Raw genomic sequence first — 25,500 nt, 5'->3', positions numbered from 1 at the left:
CTTCTTGGATTGAGGAGTTACTAGACCAGCGATTATTTGGAGGCCGAGATACCACTTTTGCTTGCATTGGAACGGGCATCAGAACTGGGCGTTCGTCGATTTTTCCAGATGAGGGACTTCGAATTGAAGTGATCCTTTGTTTTCGTGTTACGTCTAGCCAGGATTGCAGATAGAAGAAATCACAGTCGCTATTGACCCTTTAACATACACTATTGGCCGTCTTCTTATATGCGAAAGTGTCACTATCAAGCTCTCGCGTGATTCTGTTCAGAGATGGATTGGCTATGTAGAAAGGCACAGTTCCATCGGCGCGTATATAAATTGACGATGACAGGATCTAGAACTATCGTGCATATCTAGTTCGTGAGAGATGTTTGAATGTAGCACGAGGACACTGTCCATGTTTATTTGGTGAAGTGTTTTGGTTGGCCAGAGCGGCAGGCGGCGCCACAGCAAGCATCAGCCACAAACGGGTGGCTCATGGATCGCAACCCTGACGGCGGCGAGCCTTCAACGTGGTTAATCGGCGATAATAGTTGTCATTTCATCCACCCCGACTCCTGGACTATTGCAACGTCCCCATATATACAACAACCACCTAATCGCAAGCAATCAACAACATGTGGCTCGTCGACTGGTGTAAGTGACTAGCTGTCGCGACAGGTCCCGGCCGCGAAAGGGAGACAAGCGCTGATGATGTCGATTGCAGTCTGGGATGTCCTTGCCAACCTTGGCTTGATGAACAAGCACGCCGTATGCGATATGAAACTGCTCGACTGCCTGGAACAACTCCACTGACACAGTCGACAACAGAAACTGCTGTTCTTGGGTCTCGACAATGCTGGAAAGACCACGGTGCGTTTCAACTCGACCATCTACCCCTCTACCTGGACTCGACGGCTGATCTGAATATGCGCATAGCTTCTTCACATGCTCAAGGTACGTTTTGACTCGTCTATCTGCATCTCACGTGCTTGACAATTGCTAACCCCTCCCAGAACGACAGAGTGTATGCCTCCCCCTCATCCACGAACGTATTCGATCAATCGAGCTTACAAGCAACAGCGCCGTCTTGAACCCCACTCTTCACCCTAGTACGCTTCAACTCCCACCGAACACACCGCATCCGAACATGACTGACACAAGTCGTAGCCTCCGAGGAGCTGAGCATCGGCAACGTCCGCTTCACTACCTTTGACTTGGGCGGTACGCACACCTGAAAGAAAGAGCTACGGGAGACACACAGCTGAGATATGAAACAGGTCACCAGCAGGCAAGACGTTTGTGGAAGGACGTGAGTTGCTACCAGGGACACTTTTTGCTAGCTTTCGACTGACGCAGAAGCATACAGTACTTCCCCGAGGTTTCCGGTACTTGATCACAGGTCGAACAACACTCTGGGGACGGTTGCTGATTATGCTGTCCAGGCATTGTTTTCCTTGTCGACGCCAAGGACCCCGAACGTTTCACCGAGAGCAAGGCTGAGCTCGACGCTCGTACGTCGCACAATCTACGTCTGTGGGACTTGGGGAACACATGCTGACGAAACATCTTACAGTCCTTTCCATGGAGGACCTCTCCAAGACTCCCTTCCTGATCCTCGGAAACAAGATTGACCGTAAGCTCCACCGCTATCTACTCACCGCAAGAATGTACAACTGACAATCCACAGACCCCAGCGCTGTCAGCGAGGACCAACTCGTATGTTATACTTGACCGCTAATAAACAGAATGACCCGACAACTGACATCGATCTAGCGACACGAGCTTGGTCTCTTCCAGACCACCGGCAAGGGCAAGATCCCTCTTGAGGGCATCCGTCCCATCGAGGTCTTCATGTGCAGTGTTGTCATGAGACAGGGCTACGGCGAGGGTATCCGCTGGTTGTCGCAATACGTCTAAGCGAACGGCATTGCTTCACCAACACGGCTTTGGCATAACAGAGCCATCGGCGCAATCTTCGTCCTCCACTTTTGATGACTTGAAACATCTCCAAAACGCTCGTCTTTACGAGAATCATGGGGATGGAGGACGATGGGATGAAGGAAAGAAACACCAGAGTCTCATTTGCGCACTCAAAACATGCAACCATGGTAGTGTTTCTTTCTGATTTTGTTATTTCGTGGAGGCGTCAAAGAGTGGTCCCTCAAGTCTGCTTTTCTTATAAACTCCTTACTTATTTCGACCATGAATCGATGCAGCGTGTTCTTTCTGAGCTATTTGTGTTTTCTCATCCGAGAGCCATGGTGATCAAGCTACCTATCAGTGCTCCTTTAGTTGAGCGATTCCTCTGCTTTTGCATCGTATCTGTTCGATCTCCCCTTGACCAAAGCCCCTATGACCTCTCAGCTATCTCTCTGCCGACGCCTCTGGGTCCAGATAGTCAGCTTCTCGGGACGAGGACCATAAAGTTTGATCGCGGTACGCCTTGCTTGATAGATTTCCAAGTCATTCTCAACCTTCCAAGGGGGTTGCGTCGGATCGAAACAAAGCCTATCCGGTGTAGGCAATACTACTGAACGAAAGTAGTATCTTGCATCGACCAATTTGATGACTGCTTTGGGTGGTCCCCAGAGGTCTTCCGAATATTCAGTCGTGACGGGTATCTCCCAAATCCTAGTTCGAGGTTGCACGAAAAGACGCCAGTGATCTGTGTTCCATGACCACAGATGGAAATAGCAAACTAAACTTTTGAGCAGGAGGGACATAACTTCATCGCTGATCTGGTCCGAGACAGAAAGAATTGGATGCCATAGGATTCTCTCTGGCATGTCATCGAAGAGATAGCCGTACACCATGTAACGGAGCTCGAGAGGAAGGTTAAGGAAGCTGCAGCCTTGGCCCTCCATTCCTGTTGAATGAAAGAGTGTGGTTGATGATTGTTTCAAGAATTCCCTGAGTGATGATGACGAGTGTACAGAGTGTATAGTTGACGGTATTTGTGGCTTCTTGCAGATACTCGGATTGAGACGAGCAGCTCTGGCAGGACTGACTGTGAGGTAATCAGCGTGAGACCAACTAGCAATAAGTGCGGGTGGAAGCTCACGGTGTGTTTGCACTGAATGGTTGCAGCAGGGCGAGGTGGGTTGATTGTGCTTCACGATCGCCTGCAGAAGATGAGAGGACAGATGTATTGGATGACTCGGATGAGATGGACTTGACGAGGGCTTGACGAGGAAGGGATTGAAAGAGTCGAAGATGAATTGGATCGTCGCAATGGAAGGCGCCTACATACAACGGAGGAACCCGCTACTTCCTCAAATCGACCTCGACATTATGCCTTCCTTCAACTCAGGAAGCCACAGTCCATCAAGCCTTCTCCAAAAATTCATGGATAGCCTTGGCTGTTTCGCCAGGCATGCTCAGGAAGGGACTATGACTAGCCTTCAGACTCGCAACTTCCACCTCCACGCCCTGAGCCTTGACAGCATCGATCAACTGCTTCTGACCATTGAAAGTCAAGGCCCTGTCATCTTCACAGATAAGATAAGCAGTCGGGATCTCGCGCCAGGCGACCTTTGTCGGAGTGTTCATCACGTGGGACAAAGGGCATCCACCAAGATTGTCCAGTGCACGTTGGGTCTTTTGTTCTGGCACGTCGTGGTAGAAGAAATGCTTTGGGTCCAAAGGGATGAGAGCTTTGGGATTCTGGAGCATCGTTAGCACCTCGATTCACGGGGCAAGGAGCCAAATTTGATTACAAGGTGGAAGGAATTCCACGTACCTTTAGATCATCGAGTTCAGCGATTTCGGGCCAGTCATCACCTACTCCGAGACTTGCACGTGTTTGACCCTCTTGGATCATGAACGCGGTCATGTAGATGAGCTTGACAACTGCACCAGATGTCTCACTCTCCTTCTTGCCCAATCCACATGCTGCTTCCGAGCCTGTCATGCCACCAAACGAGTGCATCACGACTACCACATCTCTGCCAGCCTCGGTGTGCGATGTGATAGCATTACGAATGATGTTAATATCTTCTATCCATGTGTTTTCCGGCAAGTCTTTCTCATCGTTGGTAGAAGACAACTCCAAGCAATCAACAGTATAGCCGATAGAGTTGAGTTTCAGTGCGAGGTAAGCGTAATGTGCAGGTACGTGCCAGGCTCCAGGCACAATGACGATGACCGGCTTTGTCGCGGCGTTAGACATGTTCGTTGTTTTTTGTTTGAGATAAATACAAGACGAGTTTGGTTTGGTAGACGCTGAAGTTGGCTGCTTACAATCCTGATCACCACCTTCCTATTCAAGCATTTCCCCGCCCAATATCGCCATCATGATCCATCATCAAGCTACGAATTCGAGATCGGATGATCATCTCACCGAAGCATGTCCGACAGCGAATCCTCTCTCTCCTCTTTCTTTCCTCCCTGCCCAATTACTCGCTCACGGCCAACTATTCGCTATTGGCACTGAACCACTCTGACGAGACTTCATTCGAACAGCTTCGTCCGGTTCTAGAAAGTCTTCCTCTCTTAGACAATCTGCTGGCTTTTGATGGTTGCGATAGCTGCTCGCAATCGGAATCTGAGCATCCGAAGCAAGAACCACCTTGCATTCTGTCCCTGTTTCCAGTCACTTCCGTGAGGTTCGCAAGTCACGATATGCTTATCAGTGAGCTATAGTTCGGTGCACCACTTGATACCCATCTTGGTCCGAATAGGCACCCACCAAAATCATTTGCACGTTATCAGCACGTCATGTTTACAACACATACCTAAACGAAGGCTACAAGATTGTTAAACGAGATTCGTCCGCAATAACCGGTTTGTACATTTATCATAGGGCCGATGAGACCACAGTACCGCCGGCTCATGATGAGCCATGACAGCTCTGCGGAATGGACTCCGACCGAGCTGCTCAATGAGCTGGCCATGAATATGAGGTGAGGTTGATATGACCTATGAGCCAACGGGTCAACTGTTGGGGTTCGTTGCAGCATCTACGTATATATCCAGCTTTCGCCCTGTCATCGCATCCTTCATCCATACTCTTGTTCACCATCTTCAGCGCATCGAAGCCTCATACACACATCTCATAACTTGTGAAATCGTCGACTGCTATTGTATATACGAGACGATCACTCTACTTACACGACATTGCCATGGATTCGATCGACCTCGTGAGAAGGGACTCGCCAGTCCAGGCTTCCGAAATGGGTACGTTCCCTCTGTCCAAGACCACATTAACCAACGAAATCGCTGACACCACTGACGGACAGAAAAGCTACCTCAGTTGGACGCAGAGCTGGCGGACGAAATGAGGAAGCTAGAACAGATGTTTTGGATAGACCAACAGAAGTTGAAAGAGATTGTCAAGCAATTCGAAGTAGAGCTGGACGAAGGCCTCAAGGAGAACAACAAGAACATCGTACGTTCTTCTACCTCTTGTTTGCATTGCAAAATGCAATCGCTAACTACTTCTTCCAGCCTATGAATATCACCTGGGTCCTAGGCCAGCCACACGGCGACGAGAAAGGCAGTTTCCTCACAGTCGATCTGGGTGGAACGAACCTTCGCGTATGTTGGATCACACTCCCAGGAGCCCGCGGTCAACCAAGTATCGTCCAGGAGAAATATCAACTTTCGAAAGAAGTCAAAACTGGTACTGCCGACCAACTATGGGACGAAGTAGCCGATCGCATGGCAACCTTCATCCGAGACAAGAGACTCGATGAAACAAGCACACAACCTCTACCGCTGGGCTTCACCTTCTCATACCCAGCCATGCAAGATTTCATCGATCATGGCGTACTGCAGACTTGGACCAAAGGATGGGATGTCAAAGGCGTCGAAGGTGAAGACGTAACGATCCAACTCCGCAAAGCAATGGAAAAGAGGAACCTGCCCGTCAAACTAGTAGCATTCATCAACGACACAACAGGAGCGATGATAGCATCCGCCTACCACGACCCCGAAACCATCGTCGGTGCCATTTTCGGAACAGGCTGCAATGCCGCATACATGGAAGACAGCGACTGCATCCCAAAGATCAAAGGACGACTACCACAAGGCAGCCCCGTAGCGATCAACTGCGAATACGGCGCCTTCGACAACAGCCACCGCGTCCTCCCAATGACAAAATACGACAAAATCGTCGACGCAGAATCACCACGACCGGGCGAACAAGCTTTCGAAAAGACAAGCGCTGGTCTATACCTAGGCGAAATCTTCCGTCTCGTACTAGTAGATCTCGCCAACCGCAATCTCATCTTCAAAGGTCAAGATATCTCAAGGTTGGATAAATCATATATTCTGGACACTGGGTTTCTCTCGGCGGTTGAAGATGATCAGTCTCCTCGTCTACAAGACACAGCCGCGTCTTTTGAGGTACACACAGGCATTTTACTCAACGATCAAGAACGACAGGTCGTCCGTCGCGTGACTGAGCTCATCGCCATTCGTGGTGCTCGTCTTTGCGCTTGTGGTATCGCTGCCATTTGCAGCAAGAAAAAGATCACACATGGTCATGTCGCAGCAGATGGTTCAGTAGCAAACAAGCATCCCAAATTCAAGAGGAGGTGGGCGGACGCGCTGGGTGAGATATTGGACTGGCAAGACGGTAGGACAGAAGATCCGATCGTCTTGACGAGTGCAGAAGATGGTTCTGGCATCGGAGCTGCAGTCATTGTTGCCATGACTTTGGAAAGAGCGAGCAAGGGTGAGGATGCTGGAGTTAAGGAAGCTGCAGATATTGTTTCACGCTGACGCAGGGAGGTAATGTCAGAAGTGGTCATGAAGCATTCAGTATTTACTATGTAAAAGTAGAGGCAAGAAGGGCATTATTAGGGAAACCATGTAACACAAAACCCGCCAGTTCAGTGATCGAATCGTGAAAGTTGTTCGTGTCAATCGTTTTTGGTGCAGTCCGATCAAACTAGGAGCGATTAGTGAGCAACGAGCGGGACTAGAAGTCACCGCCGCCCATATCGTCACCACCACCAAAGTCGTCACCGCCGCCGCCATCATTGCCGTTGTCATACTAAGATAATACGTCAGTTTGAAGTATCGAGAAATTGGGAAGGACAAACTTACACCTTGATCATAGCCCTGCTCGTAGGCATGATCCTCGGCATTGTCGATACCGTTCATCAGCATAGCACCACCGAGCAGACCGGCACCGGCACCCAAGGCCATACCAGCACCACCTCCAAGACCACCGCCGGTCTTACGCTGCGGTTGTCCATAGTATTGCTGCTGAGGTGGGTAGCCACCGTAGCCTTGCTGAGGGTATCCTCCGTAGTGCTGTTGCGGCATGCCGTAGCCACCACCGCCCATACCCATGCCGCCTTGAGGGTAGCCTTGCTGTCCATAGCCCTGATTGGGGCGCGAGCTCGAGCTGGAGGCTTTTCCAAGGAGTTTACCCAAGAAACCTCTCTTGCTCTTACCACGGTCTTGTTCGCGGGGCGGTAGCTCGTTCGAGTACTGGGGCTGAGACTGAGGCTGGGGAGTTGAAGAGCTGTAGTAGTTGTCTGATGCGCCAGTGCGTGCTCCGGTCTGACCGGATTGATGGGCGCGAGCTTCCTCCTCGGCTTGAAGCTTGCGAGCGAGGGCCTCGTCGTCGTTGATGTTGTGCGCGGATCCAGCGCCCGAATTGATGCCGGATGAGCCGTAGGGGTTATTCGAAGCGTAGTTGCCCTTCTCAGGACCGGTGTACTGGGTGCGGTTTGAATCGTAGCCGGGAGGTGCGCCGGGAGGAGCACCGCCAGAGGAAGGGTAGGCAGGCTCGGTGGGCTTCTCCCATTGCGATTGCTTGGTGTACAGGTTCACGAAGAACCATTCCTTGTATTGGTCGTTCCACTGAGCCTTCCATCCTTCAGGAACGTGAGGTGGAGGAGGTCCCTAAGATATTGTCAGCAATGGTGTTGCAGCCTAGTGACCACAATTGGCGCATACCGGAGGGGGAGCGTAGTCGGCCATGTTTGTCAGATGTTCGATAAATCCGGATCTGGAGCTTGGTAGATCTGATGAAGCAGGTCTTGATGTAGTGCAGAGTGCAAAATCGAAGGGAGTAGTGAAGATGAGAGAGCTAGGAAAACGTGGTCGATACCTTAAGACAGGAAGGTGGACGGTCTTCACTCAGCCACTGAACCTTCATGACGTCTTAAATGTGGCTTGGGTTGCCATGTGATTGTTGCCTCGTTCTTTCTCTCACTTCGACTTTCCCATGCTCGCCTTCAAACTTCTGTACTTCTTTGTCATCTCCTGCTTTCTTTCAACATCTTTTTACAAGGCTGTGCTTTCCTGTAGCACCTTGATGCACACAGCGCAATCTATTCGCCTCTCACCCCGCCGCCTCGACTACACCGCCAAGTTGCCCCGCCTTCATCGATCGCCGAGGCCTGGGCGCTGCCGAGTCCAACTTTGCGAACGCACGAACTGTTTCCTCGAGTCTCAAATTCGTAAACGGTACAAATCGTGCTCGTAACATCAACAAGCCCCTTTAGCTCAGTTGGTAGAGCGCGGCACTAGTAATGCCGAGGTCACCGGTTCGACTCCGTTAGGGGGCATCACGCATGTTCTTTTGTTTTGTCTGGTGCTGCTCGTGAACCTTTAGTTTGGTTGCGTTGCAGAACAATGGAGATTCGCTTGTAAGAGGTCTCAGAGACAGTGGGTGAAGCTCTTTTGCCAGTACACAGTTGACTATGAAGCTCTTGACCGAGATGTGGTCTATATCTGTGTTATGTTGCTATATTATCTAGTCCATCTATCATAGTCTCGTTATCTTTCATATCTTTTCTAAATAAATAGATTGCGATCATGCCCTACCTGTCTTTTCTTGCTTCTGGGCCTTCTTCTCCTCTTTCTTCTGCAGAATGTCTTCTCTCCAACCACGACCCCAGACGGTAACAGTCCATGTCAAAACTGCTGAGAAACACAAGAATGCTGCGCTGATGGTGCTGAACCAGCCAACTCCAATCTTTTCGACAGCAGGCAAACAAGCTGCAGTTCCAGTAGCAGCAAAGAGATATCTGAGCATGTAGTTGCCAGCAACAACCTCTGACGAGCGCTTCTGCATCACATCCAAGCAGTATGTATTGAGAGATGGGAAGCAGAAGAGTTGTGCCACACCCTGGATAAACATAACGATGACTGGTAGAGGAATGCCGCCCTTGTCTTTCTCGATTGACCATCCGTAGATCAACATGCATCCGGGAATGATGACACCCATGAAGACGAGACATGATCGTAAACGGTCTTCAGGAACACGCTCGCCATTACGCTTGTCAATCCATTTGCGTACAGTACGGTCTGCCCAACGGCCTCCGAAGAATGTACCAAGCAGGTATCCACATCCAGGAGCGATATAGAAGAGTCCAGACTGAATGGGCGAAGTAAGGTGGAAGCGAGGGTTGATGACATATCGGATAGGAGTAAGCAAGCTGTACATGTTGAAGACCAGTGAGCTCGAAGCAAGGCCAACGAAGAACAGGTTCGGGAACCGGTATAATCTGATGACACGCAGAGGGTTGGTCCAAGACCATAGTTTCTTGGCCTGTTCACCCTTTGTGAGGCCTTCGAGCTCGACAGATTTCTTGTAGTGGATCGTCTCGGGGAGGAAGAAGCAGCACAACACGGTTGCAAAGATGGCCAGGCCAGTCTGAAGCCAGAAGATATCTCTCCAGGATCTGTACGTAACAATGATACCACCTAACAATGGGCCCATAGCTAGAAAATGTCAGAAGATGAAAGCTCTCAAATGCCTTGCAGACTTACCAGGTCCAATGAGGGTTCCTGAGAAGAACCAGCTCAATGCAGTTGCACGCTCTGTTGGTCGATAGATGTCGCCAATACAAGAACTACCGATGATGAGGAAGGAAGTGCCTTGGAATGCCGTCAAGATGCGGAAGATGAAGAATGACGCCAGGTTGGGAGCCAGTGCAGTACCAATGGAAAATCCAGCGAACAGAATAGCGCTGAGCAATTGAGTCCATCGTCTTCCGTAAACCTGACCAATGGGTCCCCAAAACATTGGCGACAGTCCCATAAACAACATGTATAATGCGTTACTAGCGTTGATAAGAGTACCAGTAGTGTTGTAGGTTGCCGCCACTTCAGGTACGGCAGCGAGTACAGTTGTCGATGCCATGGGAGCCAAGAAGGAACAGAAGGCCAAAACAGATACGATCATTATTTTCTTAGAATGCGTGAATTTGTCGTATACTTCATCACCAGTTTCGTGGTAGGGTATATGGGGGATGTCGTGTGCCGATGCATGGCTCTGGATATGCACCAAATCTAGGTCGGTGGACTTCTCATTGCCTTTTTCTAAATCGACACCTTGGGCATCTTCGTAGGGTTCTGGTACGGGCTCAACTGCTGGTTGAACGACAGGCTCTTCTGCCCGTGTTTCTGTCGTGGTTGTGTGCTTGTTGTCCGGCATGATCGAGTCCTTTATCTGTGAGGTGCTGTGCGGGGAGAGAACATCGGATAGTGGACAACAGAATCTTCAATGCTGTGATATGGAAGCAGAACGCTTTATAAGAGTGGTAACAAAGAGATGTATGCAGGAAAGGCAGTAGATACAGGATGATGAGTCAAAAGACATCATGGAGAGCCGAAGGGCGGTCATGCCGAGAAGAATTGGAGCAGAATCTGAGATAGCAGGCCGATGAACCGGCAAAGCCTTGGACTTGCCGGTGATTTTGTTGCCCGACCAATGAGAACCGACGCTTTTCCGCTCACCAACGGGATCTGGCCGATGTCCCGGACGATTCATGTCCGTCCTTGTTGGAGATTGACGTATGCTTCTACAGTCCATGAAAGTAGGAGATGGTCGAACTCATGAGGGCGTGCATGGGAGAGATACGTGGAAGATTTATCTGGAGGAAAGTGGTCCTTTTTGATGGTGTGACACAAAGTCGCCTGATCGATTTCTGGATAAGCTGGGCAGATTGCTTCGGACTTACAATCCTCCGCAGAGCGAAAGCGAGATTGGCTCGCGTGGGGAAAGACAACCTCTGCCGACCAGCGCGTTCCTGCCTTTCGGAAGCAACGTCCAACTATGCAAATGTAGACAAGACTGAAATGCAGCGAAAGAAGGTGCATGTCACGCGCTTGCCGCAAAGGAAAGCCTGTGGTTTTTTCTCAAAACATCGTCGACCCCGTAAACCAAGGACACTCACTCAACGTGCTTGTCGGCGTCCGACTGAAAAAGATCGACATTTCACCAATGTTGATCAAGACATCGGTCACTAATCAAAAGCGCTGAACAATCCTCATCTTACAAAAGAGATCGTATTTGCAAAGCTCAAAAGGTATCAGTCGGACACTGCTTGGATCCATCCTGACGAGGCTGATCGGAACAACAGAAGCACGTTTTGGGCGTGCCAGCCGGACCCGTTCGTGCCTAGTAGAAAGACAAGCGCAGACACTCGAGGAAGGCAATTCGACTATTGAAAGCACAATCGACGTTTCCTCTCCGTCAGAAACCCTGGCACAAGGACTACTTTCCAAAGCACGCGAGCAAGCACTTTCAACCATGGCTGCCTTTGCGGATCTGCCGACAGAAATGCAAGATGAAGTGTTCGGTTACCTTGCCGATGATCGAAAGTCACTAAACTCGTTCATACGTGTCGACCGAACGTGGCACCAGCATACCATCAGCCTGCTATGGCAACACTGCTCTGCAAAGGCTCTCTTCTCTATCACGTCCGTAACCAGGCGTCAGTGGTATGCCGACAAGATACACAGGTTCAAAGTCACTGGAGAGCATCAGGGCGTGGCTCTCATGTTTGTGAGATTCCCAAACCTGACACAACTCATTCTCGGGAGTGGCTCATTCGACGGTCAGAGCTATGAGCCCATCAAGATTCGGCATTTTTTGCCGTCGACTTTGCGCAGACTCGAAATACAACCCGGTTACTTCTACACTTCAGACACGTTGGACTTGATCAGCGTGTGTTGTCCTTCTCTACAAGACCTCCATATCCGAGCGCGTCCTTTTACTGTTGACGAAACCGAACATCTCCTTGGCTTGATTCCTGCTTTTCCGACCCTGCGACGTCTTGAGATAGGCTGCGATTTTAGTGACGTCTCAAGAACGGCTCTCGAACACCTTGGTCAGATTCTACCAATGCTCGATACATTCGTTATCAAGGGTCATCACAACCTTGACTCTTGGAGAGGCATAACAGGAACTATGTTCTCCAGCCTGAGAACTCTTGTCCTCGGGTATGCATACATCTCGGGACACAGGTGGACGTAAGCAGACAATTTGTGTCTATATCTGCAGTACTGATCTCGTGTAGCTACAGATGGGAGGACTCGATGGCAGATGAGCATCTGAGCATCTTGCTTGGACTCGCACCAAGCCTGGAAAGGTATCGCATTGTCAATGGTCAATACATGGATCCAAAAGAGGTGAACATAATCATCCCTCAAGTCTAGAGATGTCTACTGCGGCCTACAACATCGTTCAAGATGATGGACGGAGAAACGGGCGTCAGAATATTTTGCCATTGATGGTCTTTTGCTAAAAAATGTGCAATTCGTTCGTGCTTGACGGAAGAAGTCAGTATTGATAAAGCAGCACGGGTCTCGTTATGAAACTATGGGTTCTCGCGTGTACTTGCTGGACTTGTAGCGAAATACAACAAATCATCCTTGTTGTATTTGAGTGTTCTATCTGCTCCAAAGACTCACACAAACTGTGGCACGAATTGTGATTGAGTCAACCAAAAGAGCAAGTTCCAAGTCTTCAACCACGACAACTATCCCGCACGTATTGAAAGTTCGATGTGGCATTACGATTCTATATATCAAAGGCTTCTCGGGAGTTTGAACCAATAAAGGAAGTAATCAGTGAAAGAGAGACCGACGCACGTGCTTGCAACAGGGTGACAGGGGCGACCTCGGCATATCAGGCTATCAAGGTTGTTGGCCGAGGGCGGCGATTGACAAGACAAACGACTTCGGGTACATTGATCATGCCATCGTCCAGCACATCTCCGCACTTGAGAAGCTATAGATCCCCATCATCATATCCTTATACATAGCTTCCTGCTATATCGCGCATTGAGAGGATTAGCCCGGCCGTCGTCAACACCACATTCACACCATGGCCGACTCGGTTGGTTAGCATCACATGCTTCACCCCTTTGCGACATTTCCATCGTACTGACAAGACACACCACAGACCGAGTCTTCGGACATGCGCTCAACACAGTCAACAAGATCCGCACAGGCTCGCAGAAGCCGCCCGTGAGCGAACGCCTCCGCCTCTACGGCCTCTACAAACAAGCAATGGAAGGCGATGTCGCCTACGTCCAAGAACGCCCCACCATCGACGACAAGAAAGAGCAAGATAAATGGGACGCCTGGGCCAGCAATTCGGGTCTCTCACGCACACAAGCCAAACGCCAATACATCGAGACGTTGATACACACCATGCACGAATACGCGAGCTCGACACCCGAGGCTAGGGAATTGGTCGCTGAGTTGGAGTTTGTCTGGGATCAGGTGAGGAATAATTCGAATCCGAGTGGGAGTTCGGATGCGAGTAGTCCGTTGCGCGTCTTGCATGAGCAGAGGGAGGGATATCCGGGTATGGTCTCGAGTTCTGCTGCCGCCTTCGCCGACGATGATGTCGCGTCTCGTCCGCTGCGGATATTGAGTCCGGTCAGTCAAGCAGACGAGGATGAGTTGAACGAAGAGCACGAGGAAGAGTTTGTGGATGCGCCGATAAGCCAATACGATGATACTGAGGATCCTGCTTTGGACGAGGAAGAAGACGACGATGATCAACAAGCTTCTCCCTCGCGGCGACCACGGACATCCATATCGAGTCCACGCGACACGCGATGGCGAAAACGTATAGAATCTGCCCTGGTCAAGATGACGACTGAGGTCGCCGCTTTACGAGAACAACTCGAGTCGCGCAGCTATATTGCGCAACGGAGGAAGCACTCTTTCCTAGCCTGGATCTTACGAGCGTCTTGGTTTCTGGTCAAGCTGGTTGCCGTGGACATGTTTATACTCTGGCTTGTGCTTCTATACTTGCGTCGAAAGAAAGATAGGAGGCTTGAAGGTGCTGTCAGGGTGTTACTTGGTGATGCTGTTGCGCAGATGCAGAAGGTGAGCAGTAAGGTCAAAGTACCTACCCTGACAGGGAAGAAGAGCTAGCTCTTGGATCCATATATCACGATGTCAACGACTTTATTGTACCAGTATCTGATTATCAAATTCTTGTCAATATACTTGATGGTATCTATGAATCACCTTGGAGGTCACACTGACGCTTGGTAAACGCGACGAACAAATTCAATCAAGATGAATTCTGAGTCTTCATATTTTGACATTACATATCGTGATGAAATCATGAGGTGGACTAATCTAGTCCTCCTTGAAAGGGCATCCCTTGGCTGAGCTCTCTGTTCTAGTCTTCTGCTCGACAACCTCGGCGGTGAGCTTCATCAGGCGGTCTGCCATGGCCATGTCCTGTCCCTTCTCGCTAGGTGTCTCGTACACCTTCTGAGGGCAGATGTAGTTGCCACCGGTCTTAGCGACAGTCGCGGCGTACATGGCAGAAACACAACCCTCGAACTGGCTCTTGCGGAAAGGCTTGAGTCCGATTGACATGCCGTAACCGAGAAGAGGGAATGCTTCGTGGATGTGTACGTTTGTTTGTGCCGTGTCGACGATACCAGGGTGAATGGCGTTGACAATGATGTTGGGGTGAGAAATCTTGAGGTGCTCGTTGAGCCACTTGGCGTAGAGGAGGTTGGCCAACTTGCTGCGTCCGTACTGCGGTTGCGGGCCGTAGTCCTTGTTCAACTCCTCGACTGATGCAAACTCGGTCTCATTGGGTGTCTGTGCGTGCAAGTTGGAAGAAGTGTTGACAATGCGAACAGTGTTGCCCTTGTCGGCCCACTCCTTGATGGTTGGCAGCAGATGGCTGGTAAGCACGACGTGACCGAAGTGGTTGCTAGCCATGTGAAGATCGATGCCGTTGTGTTCCGAGAGCTGTCTAGTCATGATACCCCTGGCGGCGTTGTTCATGAGAATGTCGATTCTGTCGGTCTGCGAGGCGATCTCTGCGGCAACCTTGCCGGTCTGCACCCAGTCCGAAAGATCACATTGCTTCCAGATGAACTTCTTGCGGGCTTCGGGTCCGAACTCTTCTGCAATTGCGTCCAGTGCTTCGTCGACGACTTCTTGCCTCAGGGAAAGAACGAAGAGCTTGGCGATGTTGCGGGAAAGAAGAGTATGTGTGATACCGAAACCAATACCTTCGCTACCACCAGTGACTACAGCAACCTGTTACTCTTGTCAATACATGTCCAAATTTCTCAAGCTCTGGACTATTTACCTTGCCACTGAGATCTGGGACCTCGTCCAAGCTGAAGCTGTTCTCCGGAGAAGCAAGGGCATGAGCAGGGCCACCCAAGTTCTCTGAAATTGTGTTTCTGATAGTCTCCATTGTGATGTTTGGGATTTCGCTCATTGATAGAAATGTTTATTTGATGTGTTGAAGGAAAAACAGAACAAGGGCGGTCCCTTATAAACAATACCCCTCATCAGAGCTCCAAGTAGTGATGTCAGTCCATCGCCAGGTAAGGTGGGCCCCTGGGGGAGCTCAAAGGATCACCGACGTGTGCATGAGTTGTGGACATTGATGCGGTCATAATGATTCCCTGAGGCTTGATTGGGCATATCTGATTTCAACTCCATCTTATCTCTCGGCAGTGGCCCGACCCGTTTTCTGGGGTGCATGGACAACGACAATCCTCTTCGTCCGAGACATTGAGATCTAGAGATCATGATCTTTGAGATGCTGTGCAGTGGGGTACAAAGATCGCGTGTTCAGCTGATTGATGCACATGTGTATTGCTCACTCAGCCAAGTTCAGCCAGGCATGCCGCTTCTGCAACATGCCCTACCGTTAGGACCTCCCAAGTCCAGAAACAAACTCGGTACCCAGGTACTCAAAGATGTAGAGAATGTGGCGTACATCTGGCCGCTCCGGATCGAGCTAGACGGTTCTCTGATATATGTACAATGCGGCGCATGAAACGACCATGTGTCGACGTTCGTTATCTGCAATCGATGAACGGGCGTACAGCGACATTGCTTAAGTAGATGGCAGATGCTTTTACGTTGGGGCAGGCACACGAGAGAGGAGGTTGAGGCCTGGCTACCTCCTTGAAGGCTGGTTGTGAGTAGTTGATTGATACTATGTCGCAGAAGGGTCGTAGATGCTGTCATCATCTACACCGAAGACTTTGATGACGTGCTCTTCGACCAGTTCGCACGTCCCTTTTTTCCAGTCTCGAGGAGCGTCTGCCTTCCAATGGACGAACACACCCCCTAGAGTACATGCGACATGTCTGATCTCAGCCCAGAGTTCTCGCTCGACATCCATGCCGAACGTCTGAATGAGCTTGTCTTTTTCTCCCCATAATCGGCGATGTTCACCTGTACGATGGTTGATAGCAGGGCCATCCTGATTAAACAGTGTGTTTGGGTCCATCTTAGGGAAGTTTGCGTGGATGGTGAAGGGCAGAGGCTTGACTAGTGCAATGTAGTCGTCGACAGGATTTGACTGAAGCATTGCAACTCCGCGTAATTCTCCATTGTCGTCGTATCCAAGAATCTTTACTGGCTCAGATACTTGATAAAACGAAGCATCTACTGCGACTGCTCCTGCCAAGAATGTTTCTTTGTCTCCCTCACCAGGACCTCCCTGAGTGAGCAAAGAATAGTAATGAGAAGGCCCGTAGAAGTTGTAGTATGTAGAAACTAGCAGTGCTGTGGAGTGAGTCTGCTTGTTCACAAGGACTTGGCCTGACTCTGTGGAAGCTCGAACGTTTGTCGAAGGCACAGGCTTACCCTGGATCTTGTAAAACTTCTCTGAGGCTGAAGATATCCAGAAGTCAGGCCAAGTTACTAAACCAGTGGTTGTGAATGGTTCTGTCTTGAAGACATGATCCACATTGTGAACTGGGAAGTTGTCTGCATCCAGTAGAAGAACTTCTCCAAAGCTCGAGAATAACACTGAGAAGATCTTGTATTGGTATTTCTCAAGCTTGACCAGTCCGGATGGGAAGAAGTCGTCCAGAATTACGCAGCGCGCGTTTAAAGAGGGAAGAAGTTCTTGACAGAGATAATTGTCACCACGTGCCTCATCGGCGCGTAAGAAGAGCTCAACAGGCAGAACACTACCTGACCTTCTAAGCATACGGAGGGAGACAATAAATATTGGCAAGTGTGCTCCGCCTGCGGTAGAAACTATACCACGAGATCCCTGTTTGAAGGGAAGAGTCAAGTTGGACATTTCTCTGACCATGACTTGGTGTGCCAATCGCATACCCTCGACTTCAGCTGGGGTGATTGGCACATAATCCGGGCGCTTCAAGGACTTGCTTTTGTTGTCGTTGAAACCAGTGGCGGGAATACTGTCAGTCTTAGTCAAGGCTGATACCGGTGGTTTGGTCTCCTTCAGGATCCGGACTAGCCTGCGACTGAATTGAATGTAAGGATCCCGGTCTTCTGGCTCAGAGGATTGCCAGCCGAGGATACTTGCAGCATTCCTGTGACATTCGTCAGCATTGCTGCATACTCAACACTCCGCCGACTCAACAGTAATACGGGCACATACGATTCAATCGTTGACGGAGCCGATGAGAAGTCGCCGCCAAGGATGAACTTCCAAACAAGAATTACTAGGCAGGATATCACACATGCCCTCCGGAAACGTGCAGGGAAGTGCATGATGCTGCTCCGCCGCGAAAGCTTGGCCGTGCTCAGGTAGGAAGAAGATTGCGGCGATTTCCAGGAAACTCGAGTCCAAGGCTTGAGCAGAGGTTTGGTCTACGAGAGCATGTCGGACAAGGTGTTGCACATTGACGATCAACCGGGCCAGCCTTTCTAGGTTCTGTCCCCGAACGGTGCTGTTTGGTTGAACTTTGACGCGACGCTGCCAGTCACAATGATGCGGGGTCTGCGCCGTCTCCGAGCTGTGTGGAGCTCGGCAGGTTGCCCCGGTCGCCGAACATTGCCGGGAGAGTCCTTGAACTTTCGTCTATCCACCTATCACTTGACATCTACCAGATCGTGGTCCGTATCGCTCGAGCTAAATCATTTCCAACGTTCCTGATCCTGGAAGGTGTAGTCGTTTGTTCGATCGATGAAAAGTCGTTTGGTTCGTCAACAGTCTGTCTCGAATCGTGAGAATCTTGAGGAAGCTGAGAGGGTATCGCCGATGTTTGAGCTGCCCCAATCAGCGACCGTGGACAGAATGTTCGCGAACAGGTTGCCAAAGTTCCATCGAACCTCCGAGAATCTGTGAGCACCCTTTTCGCTCAACACGATTTGCAAATGCGATCTCGAGCAGTTCATAAAGCTTGCTTGCCAAATGAGGCTCAGCTTCCGAATCGTCAAAATGCTATGGTATCGCGATTTTGAAGGACCGAAGGTGAACTCGGATACCTCGTGCTTCCTCTTAGCTGTACCGCAGCACTGGCAAGGCACTGTTTTCTTTCTCTCCGGATGGCTCGGCTTTGGGTCCTAGCTCTCTGTGCCTCCAGGCATGGCATGCAGTGAACATGCGTTTTCAAGGGACTCTCGTCAAGCCTTGCCCTAGGTTAACCGATCGTCTCCGACACATCCACCTCTTTGCGTAGCTAGCATTATAAGTTGAAGATTGAGATCGAGAATTACAGAGGAAACAGTCATCCAAATATTCATTCTGCTCTGATTTCGCTGTTCGGTTTACACGCGGATCGTCGTTCTCGCTCAAACTTGCTCCTCATGGTAAACAGCTTGGCACAAGATACACAAGGTAGGTGAGCTTAAGCTCCAATATGTAGCTCATCGTCCATGTCTGGCTCAGCCCCTAGTGTGTTTCGCCAAGTTCTCGAACGAAACCTTTGGGTACAAGTTACCTTGTCCTCCCCTCCTTTCATACCCCTCGATTTTGACAAGGCTTACTGTGCATACCCGAACTCCTTGAGATTTATTATTGCCAACCTCTGACAACTATCGTTGATTATCGACATTGCTACTCCTAAGGATCAACTCAACACGCGTACTTGTTGAGCCTTTGTTCCTTCCTGCTGGGACCTGGCACCGCGAAGCTTGACTATAGACTTCCAATGGCCCAATTCATAAACCAACCTCACCGCAACAGCTACCCAGGAGCTCCTCAGACCACCATGGACCTTCCATATCAACAAATTTACCAGCCCGTCGAGGAGAACCACAATATGCAGTCATTGTTCGAGCCACAACCTCCACCACAATATTATGGCTTCCCTCCACCGACTGGAAGTTCTCTGGATTCTGGTTATGCTGAAGACAGCAACCCTTTCGAAGAGAACAACATGTTCTGTCCGGATTTCAAGGTGGCCTTTGGTCAAAATGTGAACTCCACAGCCCCAAATTTTGGAGCATACGGCTACATGACCAATGACCAACAACCAAGTGGCCCTGAGCAAAACTTTATGCCGATAGGGTTTTCAGCACCTTTTCAACAAAACTTTGGCTTTATGAAACAAAACAACAATGTCTCGCAAAGTCCACCAGCGTTGATCATGGATGATGCTGTCAGCGTCAAAAGCGAAGACGCTTCTTCGGACGCCGCATCGCCCAAGACGACCACTTTTCAAGATAGCCAGCTTCGAAAGCAGACTAGGAAACGTCCCGGTACACTCAAGCGAATGGCAACAGACACATCGATAGAAGGACGACCTAGTGTAGAGCGTTCGACAACCAAGGAAAGTCGTGGACGAAACAAGAAGCGCATCCCGCACACGGCAGTAGAACGTCGATACCGGGAGAACCTCAATTTGCATCTCGAAAAGCTACGATTGGCAGTACCAAACTTGCAAGCTGCGCATCGCCGCCGTGCGAGCGATGTCAACGACCCCATGAAGCCAAGCAAGTGCGAGGTACTGATGGGCGCTGTGGAATACATCAAGCGGCTCGAGTCAGAAGTAGCGAGGTTGAAGAAGGAGATGGGCGAATGAAAGACAGGGAAACAAAGTAAAAAACTAATGACGACGAATTTAATTGACAATGATCTCTTTCTCGCGCTTATGCGCTGGCTGGCAGTTGAACGAGGGATATAGAGAAAACAGGTACCTCTTGTGTTGGATTAAGCACGTGGGAGTTTGAGTTTGGACGAACCGGTCGTTGTGGCCCCGATAGACAAACGCTAATGACAATCCCCTCTGTATTCGTAACTTGAATCTTGACTCGATTGTGAGGTTTATAAAATGAGATGGAGATCACAGAGACCCCTGAGAGTTGAAACAACGAGCGTCCGCTTGGCACGTGCACGTCATTGCAGAGGGTCATGTTTCCTCGAACCCTTGAATCAACTATGAATGCAGGAGTTGCGAGTGCGAGTAGACGGTCATTCAGGATGACCTGGAAAGCGTAAACTCGATTGAAAGACACATACGACATACTAGGAGCACAGCTGGACCAACATGGCGGATTCCAGTCCGCCCGAGTTGGCGGCAGCCCTGCTGAGATGGGTACGACGACGACATTTCGCGCGCAATGCTACGGCCAGCTGACATGAGCAGGTTCAAGCATTCCAGACATCAAAGAAAGTAGAAGGATGGGAGGACATACAAGATGGTCAAGTGCTATGGGATATTCTACGAGACATCGACCCAGGCTACTTTCAAGACGACCTGCCCGAACCGCCGGCCAAAACACAAGACCACTGGATCCCGCGATGGCAGAACCGTAGGTGCAAAAGGAGAGAATCGAGGCTTGAAAGCAGAGAGCTCACACAAGTCCAGTCAAACATGTCAATCGTCTTGTCACATCGTATCTGCGGGACTCGAGCGGCTCCATCGAGAACCCGGCAGGCAGCCGTGCCCCAGACCTCAAGGCCATTGCCACAGATGCCAGTGCTAGGGACACCGTTATGGTATGCTTCCACCATATTGCCCCTCGAAACAGACCAATCAACTAAGACGCCGCCAAATAGTTGCTCAAGACGATGCTTCGTGCCGCCATGTATTCGCCCGAATCGAATCAGAGAATGGGTCGCATAGTCGTCGGCCTCGGTCCAGAAGTCGCTGTCACCATCGCTGCCGCCATGAAGCAAATGGAAGACTCGGATGTACCACAGTCAGACGCCGCCGAACCCTCCGAATATGAAGCCACCCCCGAACCTTCCACCCCTGCGGAACCCGTCTCGGAGAAGTCTGCCGTTCCTGTCTCAGCAAATGACCGTCTCTCCTTTGGTGCTTCCACAGACCGCGATCCCGAATTGGAACAAGAAGAGAAGCTCATTCAGGCCTACAAGGTCATCAAGGATCTGGAGAACAACAACGCGAAAGCCGCGATCGAGTTGGAAGAGCTGCGACAAGACAAGGAGGAGTTACAACAGGCTTTCGACGCTTTCAAGTACGAAGTCGAGAACCAAGGGCGCAACACTGCCGAGAACGACTCCATAAAAGAGATGCAGCTCAAGGCAGAAAGAGATCGGGACTACATTGCTGAACTGGAAACCGAACTCGAGACTGTACGGGACAAGTCGCAGTCCCAGGAACGTCAGATCGAACGATTCAAGACAGACACGGACGCAAAGCAGAAGCTGAGAGACGACATGCAGCTTCTCCGAGCCGAAAGAGACGACCTGCTTCAGAAGACCCGCATGAATGAGAACCTCAAAAAGAAGATTCAGGCCTTACAGGACCAGGAAAAGACAAATTCAACCCTGAGGGAAGACCTACGCTCAGCAAATGACAGACTGCAAGACTTGGATCGTCTAAAAGACCAATGCGCTGCTCTGCAAAAAGCCAACGCTGAGAACCTCAAACTTATTGCTAATGGCGAGCAAGAAATTTTCGATCAAAAAACCACTCGAAAGCGCATTGAGCACGAGTTCAAGGTTCTTACACAGAAGTACGAGGCGGCCAGGGAGAGACAAGTCAAGGACCACGAGAGTATTACCGAACTGGAGAACAAGCTGCAAACACTTGAGATCGGAGGTTCAAGCACCGGTGGTACGAGTGGTGGCCTTGATGGAGAACTCGAAGCTTCCGAAAAGGCACGAGCTGAGAAAGCAGCCGCTAGGAGTCAGGGTGATGCTATTCCCTCTGCTGATGCTGCCATCCTGCAGCAGAAGCTGGACGCAATCACTGCAAGAAATAGCAAACTGGAGACCGAGTATCTGGATATTCTGCAAGACAAGCTCGGCCTAGAAACAGCTCTGCAAGATCTTCGCGAGCCAACTCGAGAGCCAGAAGAAAACGTGCCATTCTTGGAACAACGAAAGAAGCTACAGGCAGCGCAGTCCGAGATCCAGGAAATGCGCAACCAGCAATTTGGCACAAACACCGAGATGGCAAACATCAAGGAGAGGCTAATGGCCGTCCAAAAACAGCTCACAGACAAGGATGTACAACTCGACGGTAATGCGGAGTACCAGACCTTGACAGACCGGTACTCGGAATTGCACAAACACAGCGAAGGCGTGGAAGCAGAGTTGGCAGAACAACGTGCTCTGTTACGACATGCTTTGCTCAATGCTGCACAGCTGCTGAAGGAATCGGTCGAGACTCGCAATGAGAACGAGTACAAGTTACTCCTACATCAACTGCAGGCAGTCAGAGATGCACCCGATGACGAAGAGCTTCTCGAGTCCACTGCAGCACAACTGGCTGATCGCATGGAGCAAGCACGATCTGATACCACCACTGCGAACAAGGTAAGTCACCCCTTCAATACACTGGCTCGATATTTCACTACTAACATTTACTCCTTCTCTAGCTTGCCGAAGACAGAGCAGCTGAGATTGCGACACTCAAGAAACGAGTCGCTTCGGGCACGACAACGCCAGCCACGGGCAACATTCCATCCGCCGAATATGCAGCCCTGAAACGCGAGAACAAGCTCATGACATCGGCATGGTTCGATCTCAGCAGCAGGTTGCAGAGCAACACGGTCATGTTGGGCAGACGCAAAGAGAGTCCGAAGAGTTTCTTGGGCAAGCAGAGACAGTTGGTGACGCCAGGTTTAGTTGCCGGACAGGTGAGATAATTCTATGCTTGATTGAAGAATCACGCTAACGTTGAAGAAAGCACCGTCGTTGATTCGAGGGTAACAGTACGAGAAATATAGCGATATCCCAAGGTATTATTGAAGCGTTTACCAGCGCGTTTACAGACTAGCAACATCAAGACCATCGATAGCATTATTGATAGACGACAACAACTCACGACGACGGTAATGCACGTCGGTGCTGGTAGATTGCCGAGCGTCATATTTCGGTCTGACGTCTGGCTAATCATCGGATCCTGAATCTGGCCAACCGGATTCAACCCTTACAAGCTAAGGTGATGTGGTGTAGTGGTAGCATGTGTCGTTGTGGAGGTTAAATTCCAGCAACGCCGACCCGACGGCGGTTCGATTCCGCCCATTGCCAGGATCTTTCTTTTTTGTCCGTCTTTCTCTTTTTTGTCTTTGACGTGAAAGGATGAGGAGGCAGGTGCTTTGTCTTTTTGTCGCAAGGAGTAAGCGATACTGTCGCGTCATCGCGCAAGGAGTGGATGAGTATGTGATGTGAAAAAGTGCATTCATTACAAGGGATTTATTCTATTCATCAAATGTACTCAGATACAAGTGGCTACCTCTATCTCACACCTATACTCTGCTTGGGACCAAAGCGATCTTCTGAGTTCCAAGTCTCTTCAGCTTTAGTACCCGGCGGCAACCACGAGCCAGGAGAAGCATTACTAGACGCTCTGGCGCGCATACTATGCTCGGCTCCGTTCGGTAGACCGTAACCGCCATTAGAGGGTGCGTAGTTATTGGGGAACTGCGAGTAAGGGTTTGCATCCGACTTCTTGTGATCGCCGCTGACCATTGGGAGGAGTGTGTCTTTGCTTTCTTGCATGGCGCGAGCGCGTTTGTCTGCTTTTGCGGCGTCGCTGGTGCGGTCGTAGAGATAGAGACCGAGGATCGTGAGACCGATACCGAAGCCTTGGATACCGGTCATGGGGTTGCCGAACCAGATGATCGCGAATACGATGACGAAGACGCGCTTGAACAAGCTAGCCACACTGTAAGTGACTGGCGAGACGAGACCGAGGAGGACAAAGGCGACGAGGTTCTGGCCAAAGTGGAAGGAACCGTTGAAGATGAATTCCAGGCCCAGACGAGCGTGATCGAGGGAGCCAGGGCGCTCGGAGAGTTCGATGGAGGCATCGGCGAGGAAGTCGCCAATCATGGAGAAGCCTTCAGACCAGAGCCAGATGGGCAATGTCAAGATGAAGGCTAGACCAGAGGAGTAGCACAACAAGTTCAGCTTGTCGGGCTTCTTGTTACGCGTGCTGATACCGTCGGCTTCTGCTTTGGCGGCCTCGTTGAAGAGTTTCTTGGATACGATGTTCTGGGTGACGAACAGAAGCGCGCTGCCGAATGCATAGACAAGTCCGAGGAGATTTGCCTTGAAGCTAGCGGAACAGGCCATGACGACTCCCAACGTAAGGGGTACGAGAGACATGTATGTGGCATACGAGTATTTGACGTTGAAGACGAAACGGTAGGCGAGGACTGTGAGTAGAGGCGACAGACCCTTGATGGTGTGGACGAGCGAGACGGGGATGCGGCTCATGGCATCAGAGCTGAGGATGTGACCACCAATTTGGAAAGCAGTCAGGGGTAGGGTGGTCATGATGAGCTCGCGCGAAGGCTTGCGAATACCATGGCGAAGCACAGGCATCGAGTTCCGGAGAGGAGGGTGAATGCGAGCAGCCCAGGACAGCAATAGACACCACGAACATACAAACATGAATTGGATCAAGGTCAAGGTCACGGGCTTGGGCAGGGCTGTCAAGATGGCCTTGGACGACGTGTTGGACATGATGGAGGTTGTGTACCAGATGGCACACAGGAACTTCAGCCAAAGAGTAAGCACGGATATGCGATTGTATTCGGAGTCGGGCTGCAACGTACGATGAGCCTTCCTGACACAGGGGCCTTGAGCGCATCCGCTATCTCATGTGCGTTTTGGCTGACGCTGCCCTTTCTTCCTCGAACAGTTCGGATTGCCTCGCTCAGGCTCTTTTGTCTTCCATGACGGCCTACTGTGCCGCCGCCATTAGGCGTCCATCCGTTCGTGCTGCGCGAGTCCCTTCGTGCCTGCCATCGTTCATGGCTGTGCAGGTGATTGGGCAGTCCAAGCGGTTGGGGCATAGGCGACGCTGGGTTCGAGTCAAAGACCTCCTGTGTCGTCTGCAGCATCTCCTCTGACAATTCCGGAAACTTGAAGGTTGCCGGCGACGGCGATGTCGACGACCGCCGGTCGAATTGCGATGTTGACATGGCTGTGGTCGCTGTGCGAGGTTGCGGGTTTGCGTGGCTGAAAGAGTGGTCGACTACGATCAATCCATGGGGACAGGATTGGATTTGTATGCGCTTTCAACCCTGAAATACGAGCTTCGTCAAGCAATTATTGACACCTTGGGATGGCCAGGCTGGCAAGGTGTTTGATCTTCGCTGCCGTCATTCGGTAATCTCCGTCTTTGTCTGCGA

At 50.5% G+C, this 25,500-nt stretch overlaps 12 protein-coding genes across 12 annotated transcripts; 6 read left to right on the top strand and 6 right to left on the bottom strand.

Annotated features, from left to right (window-relative positions):
• Positions 1-586: 586 nt before the first annotated feature.
• Positions 587-2,216, top strand: M438DRAFT_347413 (GTP-binding protein). The gene is made up of 13 exons (XM_029905897.1): positions 587-639; positions 710-753; positions 814-855; positions 922-939; positions 999-1,009; positions 1,066-1,094; positions 1,153-1,206; positions 1,263-1,294; positions 1,352-1,370; positions 1,428-1,496; positions 1,559-1,618; positions 1,673-1,701; positions 1,759-2,216. Exons 1-13 carry the CDS (start codon positions 621-623, stop codon positions 1,900-1,902), a joined length of 570 nt encoding a protein of 189 aa, XP_029758325.1. The 5' UTR covers positions 587-620; the 3' UTR covers positions 1,903-2,216.
• Positions 2,217-3,179: 963 nt separating this feature from the next.
• On the bottom strand, positions 3,180-4,423 carry M438DRAFT_407340 (alpha/beta-hydrolase). Its single transcript, XM_029909893.1, has 2 exons — positions 3,725-4,423; positions 3,180-3,648 (listed from the first exon to the last, which is right to left on the bottom strand). Exons 1-2 carry the CDS (start codon positions 4,151-4,153, stop codon positions 3,310-3,312), a joined length of 768 nt encoding a protein of 255 aa, XP_029758324.1. The 5' UTR covers positions 4,154-4,423; the 3' UTR covers positions 3,180-3,309.
• A 682-nt stretch (positions 4,424-5,105) lies between these two features.
• M438DRAFT_367152 (hexokinase) lies at positions 5,106-6,708 on the top strand (the record flags this gene model as incomplete). Its single annotated transcript, XM_029907936.1, has 3 exons — positions 5,106-5,160; positions 5,223-5,371; positions 5,431-6,708. 3 exons carry the CDS (start codon positions 5,106-5,108, stop codon positions 6,706-6,708), a joined length of 1,482 nt encoding a protein of 493 aa, XP_029758323.1.
• On the bottom strand, positions 6,535-8,349 carry M438DRAFT_398653 (uncharacterized protein). Its single transcript, XM_029909374.1, has 3 exons — positions 7,897-8,349; positions 7,036-7,842; positions 6,535-6,982 (listed from the first exon to the last, which is right to left on the bottom strand). The coding sequence occupies exons 1-3, from the start codon at positions 7,918-7,920 to the stop codon at positions 6,908-6,910; spliced, it is 906 nt and encodes a 301-aa protein (XP_029758322.1). The 5' UTR covers positions 7,921-8,349; the 3' UTR covers positions 6,535-6,907.
• Positions 8,350-8,619: 270 nt separating this feature from the next.
• On the bottom strand, positions 8,620-10,793 carry M438DRAFT_398652 (MFS general substrate transporter). The gene is made up of 2 exons (XM_029909373.1): positions 9,718-10,793; positions 8,620-9,669 (listed from the first exon to the last, which is right to left on the bottom strand). The coding sequence occupies exons 1-2, from the start codon at positions 10,382-10,384 to the stop codon at positions 8,759-8,761; spliced, it is 1,578 nt and encodes a 525-aa protein (XP_029758321.1). The 5' UTR covers positions 10,385-10,793; the 3' UTR covers positions 8,620-8,758.
• Positions 10,794-11,038: 245 nt separating this feature from the next.
• On the top strand, positions 11,039-12,516 carry M438DRAFT_367149 (uncharacterized protein). The gene is made up of 3 exons (XM_029907935.1): positions 11,039-11,258; positions 11,313-12,204; positions 12,252-12,516. Exons 2-3 carry the CDS (start codon positions 11,483-11,485, stop codon positions 12,388-12,390), a joined length of 861 nt encoding a protein of 286 aa, XP_029758320.1. The 5' UTR covers positions 11,039-11,258; positions 11,313-11,482; the 3' UTR covers positions 12,391-12,516.
• A 405-nt stretch (positions 12,517-12,921) lies between these two features.
• Positions 12,922-14,277, top strand: M438DRAFT_407336 (uncharacterized protein). Its single transcript, XM_029909892.1, has 2 exons — positions 12,922-13,076; positions 13,139-14,277. Exons 1-2 carry the CDS (start codon positions 13,061-13,063, stop codon positions 14,122-14,124), a joined length of 1,002 nt encoding a protein of 333 aa, XP_029758319.1. The 5' UTR covers positions 12,922-13,060; the 3' UTR covers positions 14,125-14,277.
• A 57-nt stretch (positions 14,278-14,334) lies between these two features.
• On the bottom strand, positions 14,335-15,421 carry M438DRAFT_278304 (retinol dehydrogenase 12; the record flags this gene model as incomplete). The annotated part of the gene is made up of 2 exons (XM_029900991.1): positions 14,335-15,258; positions 15,311-15,421. 2 exons carry the CDS (start codon positions 15,419-15,421, stop codon positions 14,335-14,337), a joined length of 1,035 nt encoding a protein of 344 aa, XP_029758318.1.
• A 753-nt stretch (positions 15,422-16,174) lies between these two features.
• M438DRAFT_376168 (nucleotide-diphospho-sugar transferase) lies at positions 16,175-17,712 on the bottom strand (the record flags this gene model as incomplete). Its single annotated transcript, XM_029908644.1, has 2 exons — positions 16,175-17,531; positions 17,600-17,712. 2 exons carry the CDS (start codon positions 17,710-17,712, stop codon positions 16,175-16,177), a joined length of 1,470 nt encoding a protein of 489 aa, XP_029758317.1.
• A 1,038-nt stretch (positions 17,713-18,750) lies between these two features.
• M438DRAFT_347405 (uncharacterized protein) lies at positions 18,751-20,180 on the top strand. The gene has a single exon (XM_029905896.1). It carries the CDS (start codon positions 19,095-19,097, stop codon positions 19,965-19,967), a length of 873 nt encoding a protein of 290 aa, XP_029758316.1. The 5' UTR covers positions 18,751-19,094; the 3' UTR covers positions 19,968-20,180.
• A 252-nt stretch (positions 20,181-20,432) lies between these two features.
• Positions 20,433-23,111, top strand: M438DRAFT_322856 (uncharacterized protein; the record flags this gene model as incomplete). The annotated part of the gene is made up of 5 exons (XM_029902980.1): positions 20,433-20,480; positions 20,532-20,697; positions 20,754-20,884; positions 20,945-22,672; positions 22,735-23,111. The coding sequence occupies 5 exons, from the start codon at positions 20,433-20,435 to the stop codon at positions 23,002-23,004; spliced, it is 2,343 nt and encodes a 780-aa protein (XP_029758315.1). The 3' UTR covers positions 23,005-23,111.
• A 313-nt stretch (positions 23,112-23,424) lies between these two features.
• On the bottom strand, positions 23,425-25,409 carry M438DRAFT_347403 (TPT-domain-containing protein). Its single transcript, XM_029905895.1, has 2 exons — positions 24,922-25,409; positions 23,425-24,862 (listed from the first exon to the last, which is right to left on the bottom strand). Exons 1-2 carry the CDS (start codon positions 25,288-25,290, stop codon positions 23,597-23,599), a joined length of 1,635 nt encoding a protein of 544 aa, XP_029758314.1. The 5' UTR covers positions 25,291-25,409; the 3' UTR covers positions 23,425-23,596.
• Between the last annotated feature and the right edge of the window lie 91 nt (positions 25,410-25,500).

The sequence above is a fragment of the Aureobasidium pullulans genome, assembly GCF_000721785.1.
Source record: "Aureobasidium pullulans EXF-150 unplaced genomic scaffold scaffold_15, whole genome shotgun sequence".
NCBI lineage: Eukaryota > Fungi > Ascomycota > Dothideomycetes > Dothideales > Saccotheciaceae > Aureobasidium > Aureobasidium pullulans.
The sequence above is the reverse complement of the archived record's forward strand: the minus strand, read 5'-3'. Positions and strand labels throughout refer to the sequence as shown.